General features: G+C 38.9%; 1 protein-coding gene across 1 annotated transcript in view; it reads right to left on the bottom strand.

Annotated features, from left to right (window-relative positions):
* LOC118739356 (calcium-transporting ATPase type 2C member 1-like) overlaps positions 1 to 15387 on the bottom strand; it is a 592847-nt gene that overhangs the window by 18512 nt on the left and 558948 nt on the right. The window contains exon 2 of the mRNA XM_036470621.1: positions 11010 to 12723. Within this exon, the coding sequence (XP_036326514.1) occupies positions 11010 to 12723 (1714 nt within the window). The remainder of the gene's footprint in view (positions 1 to 11009; positions 12724 to 15387) is intronic.

Below are 15387 nucleotides of genomic sequence, written 5' to 3'. Positions count from 1 at the left end.
TCGGCCACTGTCACTGTTTGAGCGCCGCTAGCAAAATGACATACTTATTCCTTTCAAGGGGGGTGAAATAACAAGTAAATTTGTCCTAACAACTAAGGAATTGTGTTTTCCTTAAACTGAGTCAAATCGTTTACTCATATTAAGGCAGCCATGTCATTGCCATGCCATTTCAAGGTAATATTTCCTTAGAATAATATACTTTTTTCCTAGCATCAGGGAATGTTTTTTCTGAGTGTATAGAACAATGTGGCCATCATCTTTTCTGCTTGGAGGACATAACATACTGAATTGGGATAGAACTACATAACTACATAACTAGTACTTACACCGCCTCCCGGTGCAGCATTTGTAGGAGGTTTAGCGAGATTAAAGTTCCACATTGACAGGGTTAAGGCTCTCGATGTTTCCTTCACTGAAAAATATATAAATATATATGCGAGGAGCAACATGTTCCAGTGGGATGCCGATGTCCCCTCGATTCCTATTTATCATACTTCACAGTGGGAGTTTGGAAATATTTTCTAATTATGGCTTCGATGAGCAGATGGACAGTTTTCAGACAACTAGTCATTAAGTATTAAGGGAACTTTAGTTTAACCTGGAGCTACCAGTAAATGTTCTACAATATGCAAGCCCAGCGCTTAAGCCTTAAAGGCGATATCAAGAGTTTAACGGCACGTTACGAGGTGTGCCGCTGTATATTTTACCGAGCGTTGTAGTGAAATTCCCTTACAAAATATCGGAATTAATATACCAACCCAGAAACTAATTCTTACAGTAATATAGTTTCTTATACTAATTCGCGTCCCTGTACGCTTGAGAAGTTTCCAGCAACAGCGCAATGCAATATACTACGCGAATAAAAAGTACGGCCAACCACATGCAATGCCAAAGTTGGTGCAGATGCTAGAGACCACTATAAAGTTTCGCCCCTTATTACTGTATTAAAGCGAACAAAGGTAGAGAGTTAAGTGAATTTGAGTGCATATGAACTTAATAAACCCAAATTTGCTTTTGCACGACATTGTAAAATTGCATACAAGGATTTATAAATAATGCACCCGTACATACAAATAGATATGTATAAGCATTTGAGAGAGTGGCACAAAATTTCCAAGAGGAAGTCAGAAATTACAAATGGGATATCCAAGCTCAGATGCAGAAATTTGTATGTATGTGAAAATAGCTACAAAGTACAAAATTAGACACGCGCCAGTATGTAGGGGAGTGCGTGTGTCCGTAACTGTAGATTTATACGTTTATAGTTAACTTTTGGCTTTTGCAAGAATTCAGCACGGCAACGTATTGCGGCAAGCAGGCAAATTGGAACAAAAGTTGAGTAACTAATAAAAATAAAACAGCGAATGCTGTGAGGGTAAACAGAAGGATAAATAAAAACAATTGGTTAAAGGAGAGCAACAACTTGCTGCTACACAACTTCTTCTTCTTCTTCGCTGGTAGTAGACAAGCTTGCAAGAAAGATGGTCCGTCGTATGCAACTTGCACTTTGTTAGTTAGCAAGCAATGCAAGAAACAAACGCCTTATGCCGTGGCAACTGTCAACAACAATTTGGCAAATGGAAAAGTTGCAGGTACGGATATATTGCATTTGGAGAAAGTGCGCTTGTAGCTGTCTCCTTTTCAGATTTCCTTTTTCTTCTTTGAAGGAAGCAAGTTTCTTTAGCGCAGGCTCCATAGTGCCGCCCCTTGGCAAGTCTGTAATGGTAAGCGATGCTTGCCGCGCAACTGCTTTGTTTTTTTTTAGCTGCCACACAAGATGGAAGTGCAATAGGAAACAGCGTAGCATAAAACTCACAAAGAGCTTTAGCGTTGTCACAGTTAGCAAAAAGATTGCCTGCTCCACAAATTTTGATTTTATTTCATTTTGCTTCCTTATCACTTTTTTTTCTGTACTCGCCTGCATCCTCCTGCGCTTTGAAGCGCATAATAGCTTCATCTTCATAGCTTCTGCTGCTGCTGGTGTTTGTGTTGGCTTCGCTGTAACCTGGTTACTTTTGTTTTTGCATTCCACATTTAAATTGACTTTTCCACTTTTTATGCACCGCTAAACTCGGTAATTTATTTGCATCTTGTTTATCAAAGTTGCACTCAACTCGACTAGCAAAGGTGCGGCGTGGAGAAAGCAGCTGAAGGCATGCATGAGCAAGTAAATAGTAGGAGATGGCAGTGAGTGTCTGCTTATGCTGCTGCAATATAGCATACTTTTAGGCGCTTTAGCTTATTTATGCATGCAAGTGCAAACCAAGCTTTTTTGAAGTTTCTCGCGATTTATTGAATATCATTTATGCATGCAATCCGATTTGTTATCGAATTACTCTGCTTTTCTGTGCAAAATTCAAACACAACCATGCAGACATATATGCACATAAATACATAAATCTCGCTATTTATGCATTTCTCAAATATTTTACGTTTGACTATTTGGTTGCCACAAATCCCTTGCAACACCGCAAAACAGCAACATCTTTTTGCTTTGCGGTTGCTACGACGCTGCTTCTTGCGGTCTCTGCTCTCGCCATTATTTCTTGTTTTAGGTGGATATTTTGCTTGCTAGTCACATAATGTGGTTTTAATTCGAACAAGCGAGCGACCAAGCAAGCGATGGTTAGTTAGGTTGAATATATACATACATACATACCGACACAAATGCATTTAAGGACATGCATGAGCTTATGCATACATACCTACAGGAGAACTTCATTCATATTTCTTTGCAAAATCGTTAGCATTCAGCACGTAATCAGTGCACATCCTGACATTTTGGATGATAAAACTTTAGTGCCTGCCCATAATAAATTATAGAAGCACCAAAATAAGATAAATAAATATATAATTTGCATACATATTTACACATGTTGTGCCTGCCACCTTGCTCATAGTGTTATGTCTAGTTCACTGCATTCATCGCTTGCTCTATTTAGCCACGTTCGTTGGCAGTGGTGAAAGTTCATTGAAAATTTCATAGATTTTCGTGTATGTTTTAGGTTCGGCGGTTTATGTTTTCCGGGTCATTTCATCAGAGGGCAATTTAAATAGAGCCACAAACATACGGTTGCACTTATACATACATCTATATTAATACGCTTGAAGTGGCTTGGCTAATGAAATGGAAAAGCTTACTAATGGCGTCAATTAAAATTGATTAAAGTGAGATATGTACTTGTAGGTGGGTATGCATGTAAATAAGATACATTTGTTTATGTTTAATACTAAATATTAAATAAACCACTAGTACAGAAGTGGAAGGGAAAGTAATAGAATTTAATACACTTTTCTCATAAAGTTATTAATACACGTACATATGTATTTAGAGATGAAATTATAGATTTTTGTTATCTCTGAAGTTCTCCTCATATTAACTAGAGGGTTTTTTTTGGCTATGGAAAACCATGTAGTGGGATTAGGAACACTAACAACAACTGAATTATGTTAAATGGCTCACCGGTGAAATCTTCCGATGCATAATGGCTGAAGGACCGAAATATGTATATATTACCGACGCACGAGGGTCAGAGCAGATCTTAGCCGTTTATACCAATAAGGCGAATCAATCGTTACGCTGGAGTTCCACTAGGCATTAAATGACAAACATTTTAATGGCAAAGTTGGGCATTAAAAAATATTCATGACATTATGTTAAAAAATAGGCATTAAATTCATTTCCACATGACATTTTAATTTAATTAAATGGCTACAATTTTTTGTAATTTCAATGCCCAGTGAAAATTCGGCATAACTCGAGGAAAAAAATGAAGTCATGGCGCCTCAACAAAACATGGAGAAAAATCATTCTTCGAGAGCTATAAACCACCTCGTAGTGCATAAAAGTGCTTCCATACACCGAGTTCATTAAAGGTTGTTTTCAAAAACCATGGCCCGCAAGATGAACCGCATGACAAATATATCTATATAAAATTGGTCTAAAGATATTCATCCAAATTTCTTTTCGTTTTATTAAACTAAAACGACTTAGAGATGAGTATGAAACTATAGAGTGTGGGCTTTATTTTTGACTGAGTCAGCCTTTCGGCTAAGAGACTCTGTAGGAGGAGTTTATTTTTCAAATACCTTTATCAAGTTATTTCATACTTTGGTTGCAAATTCATAGCACGCACCAGGCAACACAAATAATGATCAGAGGAATAGACCTAGTTGTTTCGGCATCTAATGTTGTATACTTTCAGGCGCAAGTTATACTCATGCAGCTCCAAAGTGAATGTTCACAAAGGCATATCCAATATTATACATAAGCGTTCTAAGAATATCTGTCAAAAATATGTCTTACTATAAAGGCGCATTTCAATCGAGGTCGCTAAAAATACTTCACAAATTCACAAAAGGGCTGGTATTCTAATGCCAGGAAAAGTTATTTAGTGTTAGTGTGGCCGCACAGAGCCCGAACTGTTATAAGGACCGCGCCGAATAAAATTGTCCTCTACAAAAACGATGATATGTTCCGAACCAGTTGTCAGATTTTCAAAAACAAAAGCATTTTATTTTTAGAATTAACCACAAGAATTAACCACAATCGCAATTTCTCTGACGTTCATTTCGCTTTCTACGATAGCCCAGTTTCCCTCATTCGGTCTTACTTTGGAACAGTTTGGTGGATTGACTTATTTTGGGACCTTATTTACATTATTCCGTTAAGCCACTCTAAGGTCGAGGCCACGCAATGAGCGGCAAAGCGACAAGCGGCTGAGTGGCGCCATATAAAAATGCCGCTCAGAGCATGGCCACTTCAATAGTATTTCATATGTTTTAATTAATCCGCTCGCCGCTATGCCGCTCGGCCTAAGTCTGATGTGCCGTAATGACATGAAGCGAGAGGTCAAATCGCAACAAGTGGAATGGATGTTATCTCTGCTGTGAGTATTTCTTCACATAAAAACAACTGTTGATTGTTCCCGAGGTGACAAATTAGCTGGTTTTTGGTCACAAGTGCAGACAGGTTTCGTTAAAAATTTTGCACTTTTTTCCTCAGTTTTTCAGCAAGATTCCCTTGAGAATCAGCTGTATGAAACTCTTGTTCAGGAAAATGAGAAAAATCACCCAAAACCGTGTAAATCACAGTTTCAAACTTTATACAAAATTTAGGAAAATTCAACAAATTTTCCTAAAAATTTCAAGGGTTTATTCTGAATTTTTAGAAAATTTGTATTCTGCTGTTTGGAACTTGCACTTCATTAGATTAAAATTGTATGGGCTATAAATCTGCATACCCAAAAATCTTCTAAAGATTCACATTAAAAAGTTGAATTTTCCTAAATTTTGTATAAAGTTTAAAACTGTGATTTATATGTTTTTGAGTAAAGCTTGAACGTTATTTTTATAGAAATATAACAAAAAAAATAGCTGGAAAAATGTTACGAACATTAAAAAAAAAACAATGCTAGGTCATTTGTTTGAGTCACTGTATATAAATATTCACCTCATTCGGTTAGCGCTCAAAACAATCGAATGAGGATCTTTTTAGAAATTACAAGGACAGCTGAAATCATTATACTTTATGTCTCATGCGATTTGGTTTCAACACTGCTGCTCAAGAATAGCAACGTTTCGAGCCAAGACGTGTGAATAAATCACTCCAAAACATTAAGAATGCTAGTAAAATGCATTTAATATCACTAAACCGGCTTATTTTCGATATTTTTAACAAGTCGAACTTTCATAAATATAAATTCACGAATAACAAAAAAAAAAAAAAAAAAAATTGCCTACCTGAAGTTCATATCAAAAATGTTGTCCCATTTAAAAATATTGGCGTAGGTCTTGGTCAAATTAGGCTTTTTATAACTGCCTTATTACTTTTCACTTATTAAGCCAGAAATAGCAATTTCAGTTGCTATTGCTCTGTTTTTTCAACTAAGTACATTGGCAATCGATGTTTACGTTGGCAATAAATTGTCAACATAATTAGTGGCTTTCAATTCGAAAAACTCCAAAAGAACTGCCAGCAAAAATATACACGCACTTAGGCTATCAAATCACGAATATAATGCGGGATTATCATTCATTTAAGTACATAGCAACAACAAAAATTTTAGCTTTTAAATGCGACAAGAGACAAATTAATAGCGGTACCACAAAATGCATTAACGAAAATTTAAATGAATTAAAAATCAATTTGCAGCTTATGCATTTAACAAGGAGAATGGGTAAGACAAAATGGAATTTCAGAAATTTTAACAGCAGACACACAGGCTGTTAGGGAATCTGCGAGTAAGTAACGAGACATAGCAGACAACTGGTGATACATACTTAGTAGGGCGATAGTTCAGCTATGGAGAAAATATAGCCGGCTATCGGAGAATCAAGGAAAGACAAGCATGGCAGATAACGAAGAAGAAGAACGTCTAAGGCACATACATACTTGCATATGTATTTGTAGATTTGTGGTCTACTAGACGACCTAACATAGTGAACATTGAGAAAATGTAGTCGAGTGTCAGGCTAAAGTTTAATGGTATGCTATAATTCATTTCGCTTGGGCGACAGTCAAGCAAACATACATACATATGTACATTTGTACTTGGGTGCGAGTATGTCCTATGGAGTTGTAAATATACATACGTTAAAATAGAAGAAGCATGTAAACTTGAATCTATGTTCGTGTGCTTAGTTAGTTGGCTCGTACGAAAACGATTTGTCTGTTGGTTATGGTAGGTACCATGTCCATATGTCCATATGTAGGTATGTATGTATGTGGTCGACAGTAACGATTGATAACTACTTGCGGCTACAAAGAGAAGTTTGCGGCAGACTCCCTTTCGGTTAATTAATTCAGTCACCAATAAGGATGGAATATAACTAAAACAGAGGAAAGCACATCGCATATAGTGGTACAGACCAGTCACTTGTGGCAGCTTTATAGCAAATAAAGCGATCAACCCGCACCACAATCGAGCAAAGCAAAGAAAAGAAAAAAAAATAATAGCAAATGTTAGATGAACAGTTAAGTGACACGCTGATAACTATGAAAAATGATGAGTATAAAAAGGAGCATAAAATGCGCTGGTAGCAAAGCGATAAGCGCAGAAGTACAAATCTAGCAAACAATAAAAAATCAATGAACCAGAAATGCATGTAAAAGAAATCACGAAAAATAGATTTAAAAAAAATGTATGCTTGACTACACTGAGCACAAGCAACCAGCATGTCTCTGACATCCACGCTGCTGCCATACCAGCTACATTGCCATTTATACCCTCAGCGTCTTCGGTAAACAATGGAATTAAATTTTCGTAGCATGCATTTGGGCGCGCAAGCACCGAAACTTTTGGTTACAGTTAATTTAAACTTTAGAACTAACAAAATCCACTATGACTTAATTTGCATTTTGTGCCAAGTGGGACTTGCTCCAGTCAAAAGTCGTGCACATTTCATGTTCCATTTGCTATGTCACTAAGCAAAGTCAGAATGGTTAGGCAAACAATTGTAGCAGCTTACTTTTGCTCTAGCTGTATGCAGCGTGCTTTTGTAAGCTGGCTAGTTAGTTACATACGTTTTTGATTGTCTTTGGTTGAGCATTGGCTATTTATTCTATTTACATGGTTAACCAATTTTTCATTTACAAAGTGGCCACAAACTGACAATGTTCTCATTTGAAAACCACATAAAAATAATAAAAGCTCATACAAAAGATAACTCCACAGCCATATACATGGTTGGCTCTAAACTAAGTCTAAGAGTAGGGAGTGGGATACACTCGAAGGACCGCTCATTAGACCTCTGCTTCCAAGCAGAACTCGCAGCTATAAAATAGCTTGCACTCTGGCTTATCGAATCTTCACTTAACCTGCCATCAGTAACTATGAATATACTCCGATATACAATCAGATATCAAGTCACTGGATTGCTGTGAGACATCGTCAATAACTACGATAGAATGTAGGAAAGTCCTTAATGATTAAGCTTCAAAGTGTACTGCATTCAAGGTAATTGTGCAGCGGACGAGCATGCGTGGAAATTAACAACCCTGTCTGATGTCAACTCCTCTCATGCAGCGGGTAAACCGTTATCTACCTGCAAGCCACGTCTCAGAACATACTGCGTCGAGAAGGCAAATAAAAGATGGTCGGATGAACTCACGTGTTGAACGACTCGACAAATCTAGCCCAGACTCGACAAGAAAAGATCCGACGCACTCGTTCGGTTATAACGCCCTTTACTAAGGCTGGTGACCGTTATTCTTACGGGCCACTGCTTAATGGGAAGGCATGCTAGCAAAATGGGTTTACCGGGCAATGACTTCTGCCGTAGTTGCCGCAACGTGGACGAAATCTAGAGTGTGGAACACTACCTCTGTCACTGGCCTGCTCTTATGTGGGCGAGAAGACGCTCATTTCAAGAATTCTTATGCTTTCTGAACATAACCAACTGGTTCTAAATAGTTACTTCTAGGTGAACAGACGGGTTCGAACTCGAGCTCTCAATTGGTATCGAAACGGCCCCACTGGGTCTAAGTGTACCTTTCTCCTACGTTGGATGAAGGCAACCGCTTCAACCTAATCTAACCTAACACAAAAATTTCGACTCTAGCGCAGTAAAAATCAGTAGGCGAGGTAGACTTTTCCATCGGTGAGCTTTAGCTTGGGCTAACTGATCGAAAGCGAATTGCGATAAGAAATAAATGAAACTCAAAGTGTTGAAAACTTAAGCGCGCGAAAGCTGGACAGCTGATTAGTAGATCTCGGAATGCATCCCTCTCATTATTCTTCATACAGCTGGTACAGTAGGGGCTTGAAGTGATGTTCGACCCTACTACATGGACTGATATTAGACAAAGGCCTCTTAAAGCTCCCACCAGTAACAAGACGTGATTTTTCAGTTTCAGAAGCTCCTTAGACGGGCATAGTGACCAGAAGGACCTCGCTATATTATCGGCCATGCTCTATATCTCCATGGCCTGGAAACCAAATGCGCGACGTAATATGATGAGATCAGCATTATATGACCGTTTTAGAATGCATCATCAATAGGACCTGATTGCCGCCTGGTTATCAGAATATGTGCTAACCACCTCAAAATTTTTTTAATTTTCAAGCACTTCGTCCGCAACTTTCTCTTTTGTCACAACCTCCGCTTCGATAACCGACACACAACACCCAAACCTTCCTTCATGGCATGTGGGTAGTGACAGATCTACTCAGACCCAGCATCGTTGTGATGCTATCGGTTAAGGCTAGAATGAAGTCGAAAACTTACAATTTCTAAGTGTTAAGCGCAAGAACAGTAGTGGACCGTGATAACCCACGCGTTGGAGAATGGTACTGGCATGCGTGTAAAACAAATGCATAAAAACCTCTTAGATTGTGAAGTTTAAACCGGCATTTCAATTGGCTTGCGAAAATTAATCCACCGTATTCATTTTGGAACTCTTTTGGCATTTTCGTTACAGCGTACACAGTTTTCAATCATTCCCGCCTTTTGTACGATCTGCATTTTCTCATAGACATTTGTATGCTAGTGCCAGTAGATTTCGTTAATTTGACAGAGTGCGGCTCTAAATCTCAGATACTTCAGATGAAGGTCCAAACATTGGTTATGGGAAAATTGTTGCCCGTTAGACTCTAATGCTAATAAAATATTAAAAAAAAATACATAGAAATTTTTTGTGACGTTTTAGTTCCAAAGCAGGAGATTTTATTTTGAGTAATTTTGTGCCTTATAACTTTGCCGACGTGCTAGCTTTGAAAGCATCCCCAGGTCTCTAATACAAAACTATAAACACGGTCGAATTTCCACAGTAACTGGCACTCCTAGTATTTACTTAAATATTTACCAAATGTTTGTCAACAGATCATTGGGATATTATTTCTCCCCCTTTGTGTAATCATTTCATCTAAGTAATTTTCACATTATGTTCCACATATACTAGTTTCCATTCCAAAGACAGCACTTACTTACCAACATCCCTCTACAATATGCTATTTAGTCCTTCTAATACCGTTCTGCAATCTGTTTCACTCATCACTTCCTCCGCTGCTAGGTAGTCACCTCACTATGAAGTTCTCCTAAATTGCCAGCTACTCTACCACCTCTTATTGCTCACTTCTCTAAACCTGCACGTTCCTTAACCCAGATCTCTATCTATCTATGGCATTACACATACACATCTTGGTCAACATTCTCTCTCCTTGAATTTCACATTTGCATCCTACATAGTCGCATGCCAACATAGTTAATTAATTTTGTTGGTACACCCAACCGCTTCAGCGTGTCAGCAGCGAATACACAAAAATGCATTTAATCTGATGTGGCCTCCACTGTAGTTGAAGCTAAATGGCACCTTCTACCACTTGCAGCATGGAAAAAATTGAGGTTAAAGTGATTTACTCGACAACGATTACTGTAACTGCGGTATGTGCAGAAATTCCAAATTGTTCACATTTCGAAATGAAATGCATTTGAGTGTACGGGGCTCGAAGCGGACAGAAGATAATCGTCTACAAATTCGGCTATATCAATTTTGTTGAACGAAATTCCGGCAGATATAACTGTAGTGGTATGAAAACACAAAAAGAAATTCAACAATTATAGGGAAAGGCTGGTAGTTAGAGTGTTTACTGTAGCTTTAATGATTTTGGTGACATTACAGTCGCTTACAACGATGTGGCTGATCGGTCTCGTCGACTCAAATGCTGCTGATAAATCAAAGTTTACTCAACAACGCAAATTTGTTTACATACTTTTGGGCACAAAAGCGTACATGCCTACGTTCGCAAATTGCATGAGTTGCACGCAAAGTTTTTAAAGGCGAAAGTGAAAGAAACTTCAATGTTTTTAAGAAATTTTTCTGTGTGCCAAAGTTTATGAGAGAAAAAAGTGGATTTTACTAAGTACATTGGTCGCTGTCAAAGCGGATAAGCTTTTCGGTTAAGGACCACGTGAAATTCACAATTCGTGCAGCAAGAAGGGATATACATATGTATAAAAATACTAACATAATAAATACCAATCATTTTATATTTTTATTCTCCACTCACCAATAGCCATAGCGGTCTCCTGTGCATCGCCGGTGACCATCTTAACGCGTACGCCGCTCTGCATCAACATCTCAATGGATTCGCGCACCAACGGCCTCGGCGGATCGGTGATGCCCACAAGACCACAGTAAATAAGATCCTGTAGGCTGCGTCCTTTGGCCAATGCCAACACACGCAAACCCTTTCGGCCGATTTCGTATGCCTCCGCTAGGAATTCCGCCTCATTCTGCTTCGTTAATGGCACAGTCTGCGTGCCAAACATGTATTTCGTACATTGTGGCAAAAGCATTTCCAATGCGCCTTTGGCAAAGAAAATCTCCTCCTTGTTATTATTGTATTTGTGTATGCACTTGACAGCCATCATTTTCTGCTCAGAGGAGAAAGGATACTCCTGTATGCGCACATAATTTTCCGCCGTGGCGTACATGCCATTCTTCATGGCAACAGCGATGAGTGCACCCTCTGTGGGCTGACCGAGCAGCGTGCCATTTTGTATGTAAGCATTGTTGCAGACCGCACCTATTTCAAGCAAGTTGGTGATATTAGATTTGGCCATTTCGACGTTGTTGCAATTGCGTATGTGTATCTCGCCTTGGTCGTTGTAGCCTGCGCCAGTGACGTCGGCCATGTAGCCGTCGGATGTGATGATGATTGTTGCTGTCATCTCGTTTTTCGTCAAAGTACCTGTTTTGTCCGAGCAAATGACATTCACGCAACCGAGCGTTTCCACGGTAGGCAATTTCTTGACGATAGCATTTCGCTTGGCCATACGCATCACTCCGAGTGCCAGCGTCACAGTGACCACAATAGGTAGGCCTTCGGGTATGGCTGCTACTGCAAGCGAAACGCTGATATTGAACATTTCGGTTAGTGGTTTGCCTTGTAGCCAGCCCAACAGCATAATCACACCAATGATGAGGAACGAATAGAAACTCAATTGTGCGCCGAGTATGTCCATAGATTTCTGCAGCGGTGTTTTCGGCGCTTCCTCGGCTTGCATCATCTTGAAGACCTCGCCGAACTCGCTGCGCTCGCCAGTGCTGACTACGATGCCCTTGCCATTGCCACAACGCACCAGCGTGCCCATGAAAGCGACATTCTTCATATTTGTGTGATCTTTGTTGGTTGCGCTACTCAATATGAGTTCGGTGCTCTTGCGTCCCGGCTCCGTTTCGCCTGTGAAACTCGACTCATCAATCGACAGATCAATCGCTTCAAAGAGTCGCACATCAGCGGGCACGCGATCGCCTACATTCAAGTATACTACATCGCCGGGCACTAGCTCACGCGCCAAAAACGTATCGAGTTGTCCTTCGCGCAAGCAATGACACTCAGGTGGCACCAGCTTCTTCAACTCCTCTAAGCTTTTCTCCGAGCGATACTCTTGTATGAAGGCGACTGTTACCACTATGATGATGGCTATCGTTATGCTGACAGCATCGTCGTACTGTTTCATTATCACTGAAACCAGCGCACTTCCCAGCAGCAACAGTATAAGCGGATTCTTAAACTGTTCAATATATTTCTTCCATGTGGGTTCTTCTTCATTCACATTCAACTCATTGTGACCGATAATTTTCGAACGATATTTAGCCTCGGTCCATTTGAGCCCGGTGCGTATGTCGACCTGTAGACGGCCAGCTACTTCGGAGGCGCTGTACGTCGATGACTCGGACGTTGTCAGCAACATTTCGGGCGTTAGGGTTGAACCCGTCTGAAATGGAGGAAGAAAGGGAAGAGATTATTAATAGGATAATGGACAACTAAACAACTAAATAGACGACGACAATTACTAGACAAGAAAATAAAAAACAACAAAACAGAAACTTTTAGAGCTCATAAATACGTTGCTTTGTGTCCGCACAATACAAGGGCCCGCTGTTCCCGCTGCTTTCGAACTGCAGAAGGTATTTAAGTATTTAAATTTTTTCTCTATCAGTGTTGAAATCACCTCTCTGAAGTTGGCAGGACAACTTTTTCTCAAAGAAAAAATTCTTCTCGGATAGTTTGCCGTTAATTATCCGTAAATTATCCGTGAAAAGAATAATTTTGCAGCGGACATATTTTAAAAAATATCGCGTGCCCTGCTAACTTCCGTGGAAGTTAGCAGGGCACCTTCTGAGAACCAATTAAGGAAACCAGCTAAACCCAAACTAACTATTTGATAATTTGCCGTAAATTATCCGTGGAAAGAATAATTTTGCCGCGGACATATTTCAAAAAATATCGCGTGCCCTGCTAACTTCCACGGAAGAAGTGGTTCTGAAGACCAATTAAGGAAACCAGCTAAACCCAAACTAACTATTTGATAATTTGCCGTAAATTATCCGTTGTTTATCCGTGAAAAGAATAATCTTGCCGTGGAAGTCAAAATCTACGGTCTATTTTTTCGCAGAAGCGCAACATTTACACGAACATGAAAATATTGTCCGTTAACCGTCAAAGCGAAACCGAAATCGAACATTCGGTCGAACACAACAATGGCACGCTTTAATTCAAATTGGCAGTCCTGATCAGCGACGCAAAAATTATCTCTCTCTCTCGCATGGAATTAAACGTTGTTCCTTCTCCAAGCGCATATGTATGTATCTATTATTAGGGATGTTGCGAATGTGGAATTTTAGACATCCGCTGATGCGAATGCGGATGCGGATGTTTATATGCTAACATCCGCGGATGCGGTTGCGAATGCGGATGTCATGTATTTTTAAGAAATAATTTAGGTGGGTAAGTTAGGTGATTTAGGTAAATAAAAAATGGAAAGGTTAATAATTTTTAAAATTCTGCCTTATCCTCAGTTTTGCCCGAAAACAAATTCACCCGAAAATTTGTATTCCGCCCATAGTAAATATGTACATGAAAACCAAAAGTGAAAAGTGCACCGGTTCGGGGAAAATTAAACTCATGATAAGACTGAATGTTTTTTAGTACTTGAATTTAAAAATTGGAACATTGTACTTAATAAAAATTTTTTGAAGGGTCGTAAATCAAACCTGCGGCACTATACAACTACTCGCTCGAGGCGACAAACTTGAAAAATTGTAAACTCTTTTCGATTGACTCTGCAGGAGAGGACTTTCAGTTATATTTATTTATTTTTATTGCGGTGCAATAATTACGTTTTGAGAATTTTTTTCGGGGCTGCAAATGTCGGATGTATCTTCCTGACTTTCATCTTCACAATCTAGCATCATGGCACAATAGTTGTTTAAACACCGTTTTTTTCGAAAGAATTCTTCATTCTCATCCTTTTGGTTGTTTCAGAGTTTGTCACGTCATCAGCGTTTTTCGGTTTTAGTTTTCATAACTAATTTTTAATGCTTTCTTCTGTGACTGGTTAGATATACGTCTGTGCACTTGCACAATATTCCAGGGACCGAAAATAACAGTTATTTTTTCCGAGTTAATATTGGCCTAATATTTTTTATTAAGAAATAAACGTCCTATCCGGATAATAAAGAAACAGCTTATCCAAATAAAACAAATTTGGTATACTATGAAAGAGGGCTGAAATATCTTTTAAACTGAAATAACGAATGAAGGTTATTACCTCTATTTATATATTTTTATAACTTGATACTAAAGAAATTCATGTAAATACATGACCCAATGTATGTTCTATGGTATTTAATTACCATTTTTTATTGAAATCTTTTTCAATGTGTGGCTTTCCTCTTTTAGATATTTCAGTTTTAAAGCTATTCAAGTCCTCTTTCATTGGATACCAAACTTTTTTAATTTGGATAAGCGGTTTGTTTATTATCCGGAAAGTACTTTTATTTCGGAATAAAAAATACTTGGCCCAGTTTAAATCGTAAAAAAATAACTTTAATTTTCGGCCCCTTTAATATTCGCATTCGCAAAAGAACCGCATTGATTTTTGCGAATGCGAAAGCGAATGCGAATGTTAAAATTAATGTGGAAGCTCCGCGGTTGCGAATGCGAATATTCGCAACAACCCTGGTACATATATTTGTAAACGTACAGTTATGTCGTCGCCTCCGACAGCTAATGTTTGGGCTTGTTAAGCACTTGCTAACTCCCTCCTGCTCACGCTTGTCTATAAGAGACGAAAACATTTCCTCTCTCTCGCGCATGGCGTCCACGGAAGTTGGCAGGGCACGCGATATTTTTTGAAATATGTCCGCGGCAAAATTATTATTTTCACGGATAAACAACGGATAATTTACGGCAAATTATCAGATAATTAGTTTGGGTTTAGCTGGTTTTCTTAATTGGTGGAAGGTAGCAGGGCACGCGATATTTTTTAAAATATGTCCGCGCCAAAATTATTCTTTTCACGGATAATTAACGGCAAATTATCAGATAATTAGTTTGGGTTTAGCTGGTTTCCTTAATTGGTTTTCAGAAGGTGCCC

The sequence above is a fragment of the Rhagoletis pomonella genome, unplaced genomic scaffold, assembly GCF_013731165.1.
Source record: "Rhagoletis pomonella isolate Grant_MI unplaced genomic scaffold, Rhpom_1.0 Rhpom_scaffold_00005, whole genome shotgun sequence".
Classification (NCBI taxonomy): Eukaryota; Metazoa; Arthropoda; class Insecta; order Diptera; family Tephritidae; genus Rhagoletis; species Rhagoletis pomonella.
The sequence above is the reverse complement of the archived record's forward strand: the minus strand, read 5'-3'. Positions and strand labels throughout refer to the sequence as shown.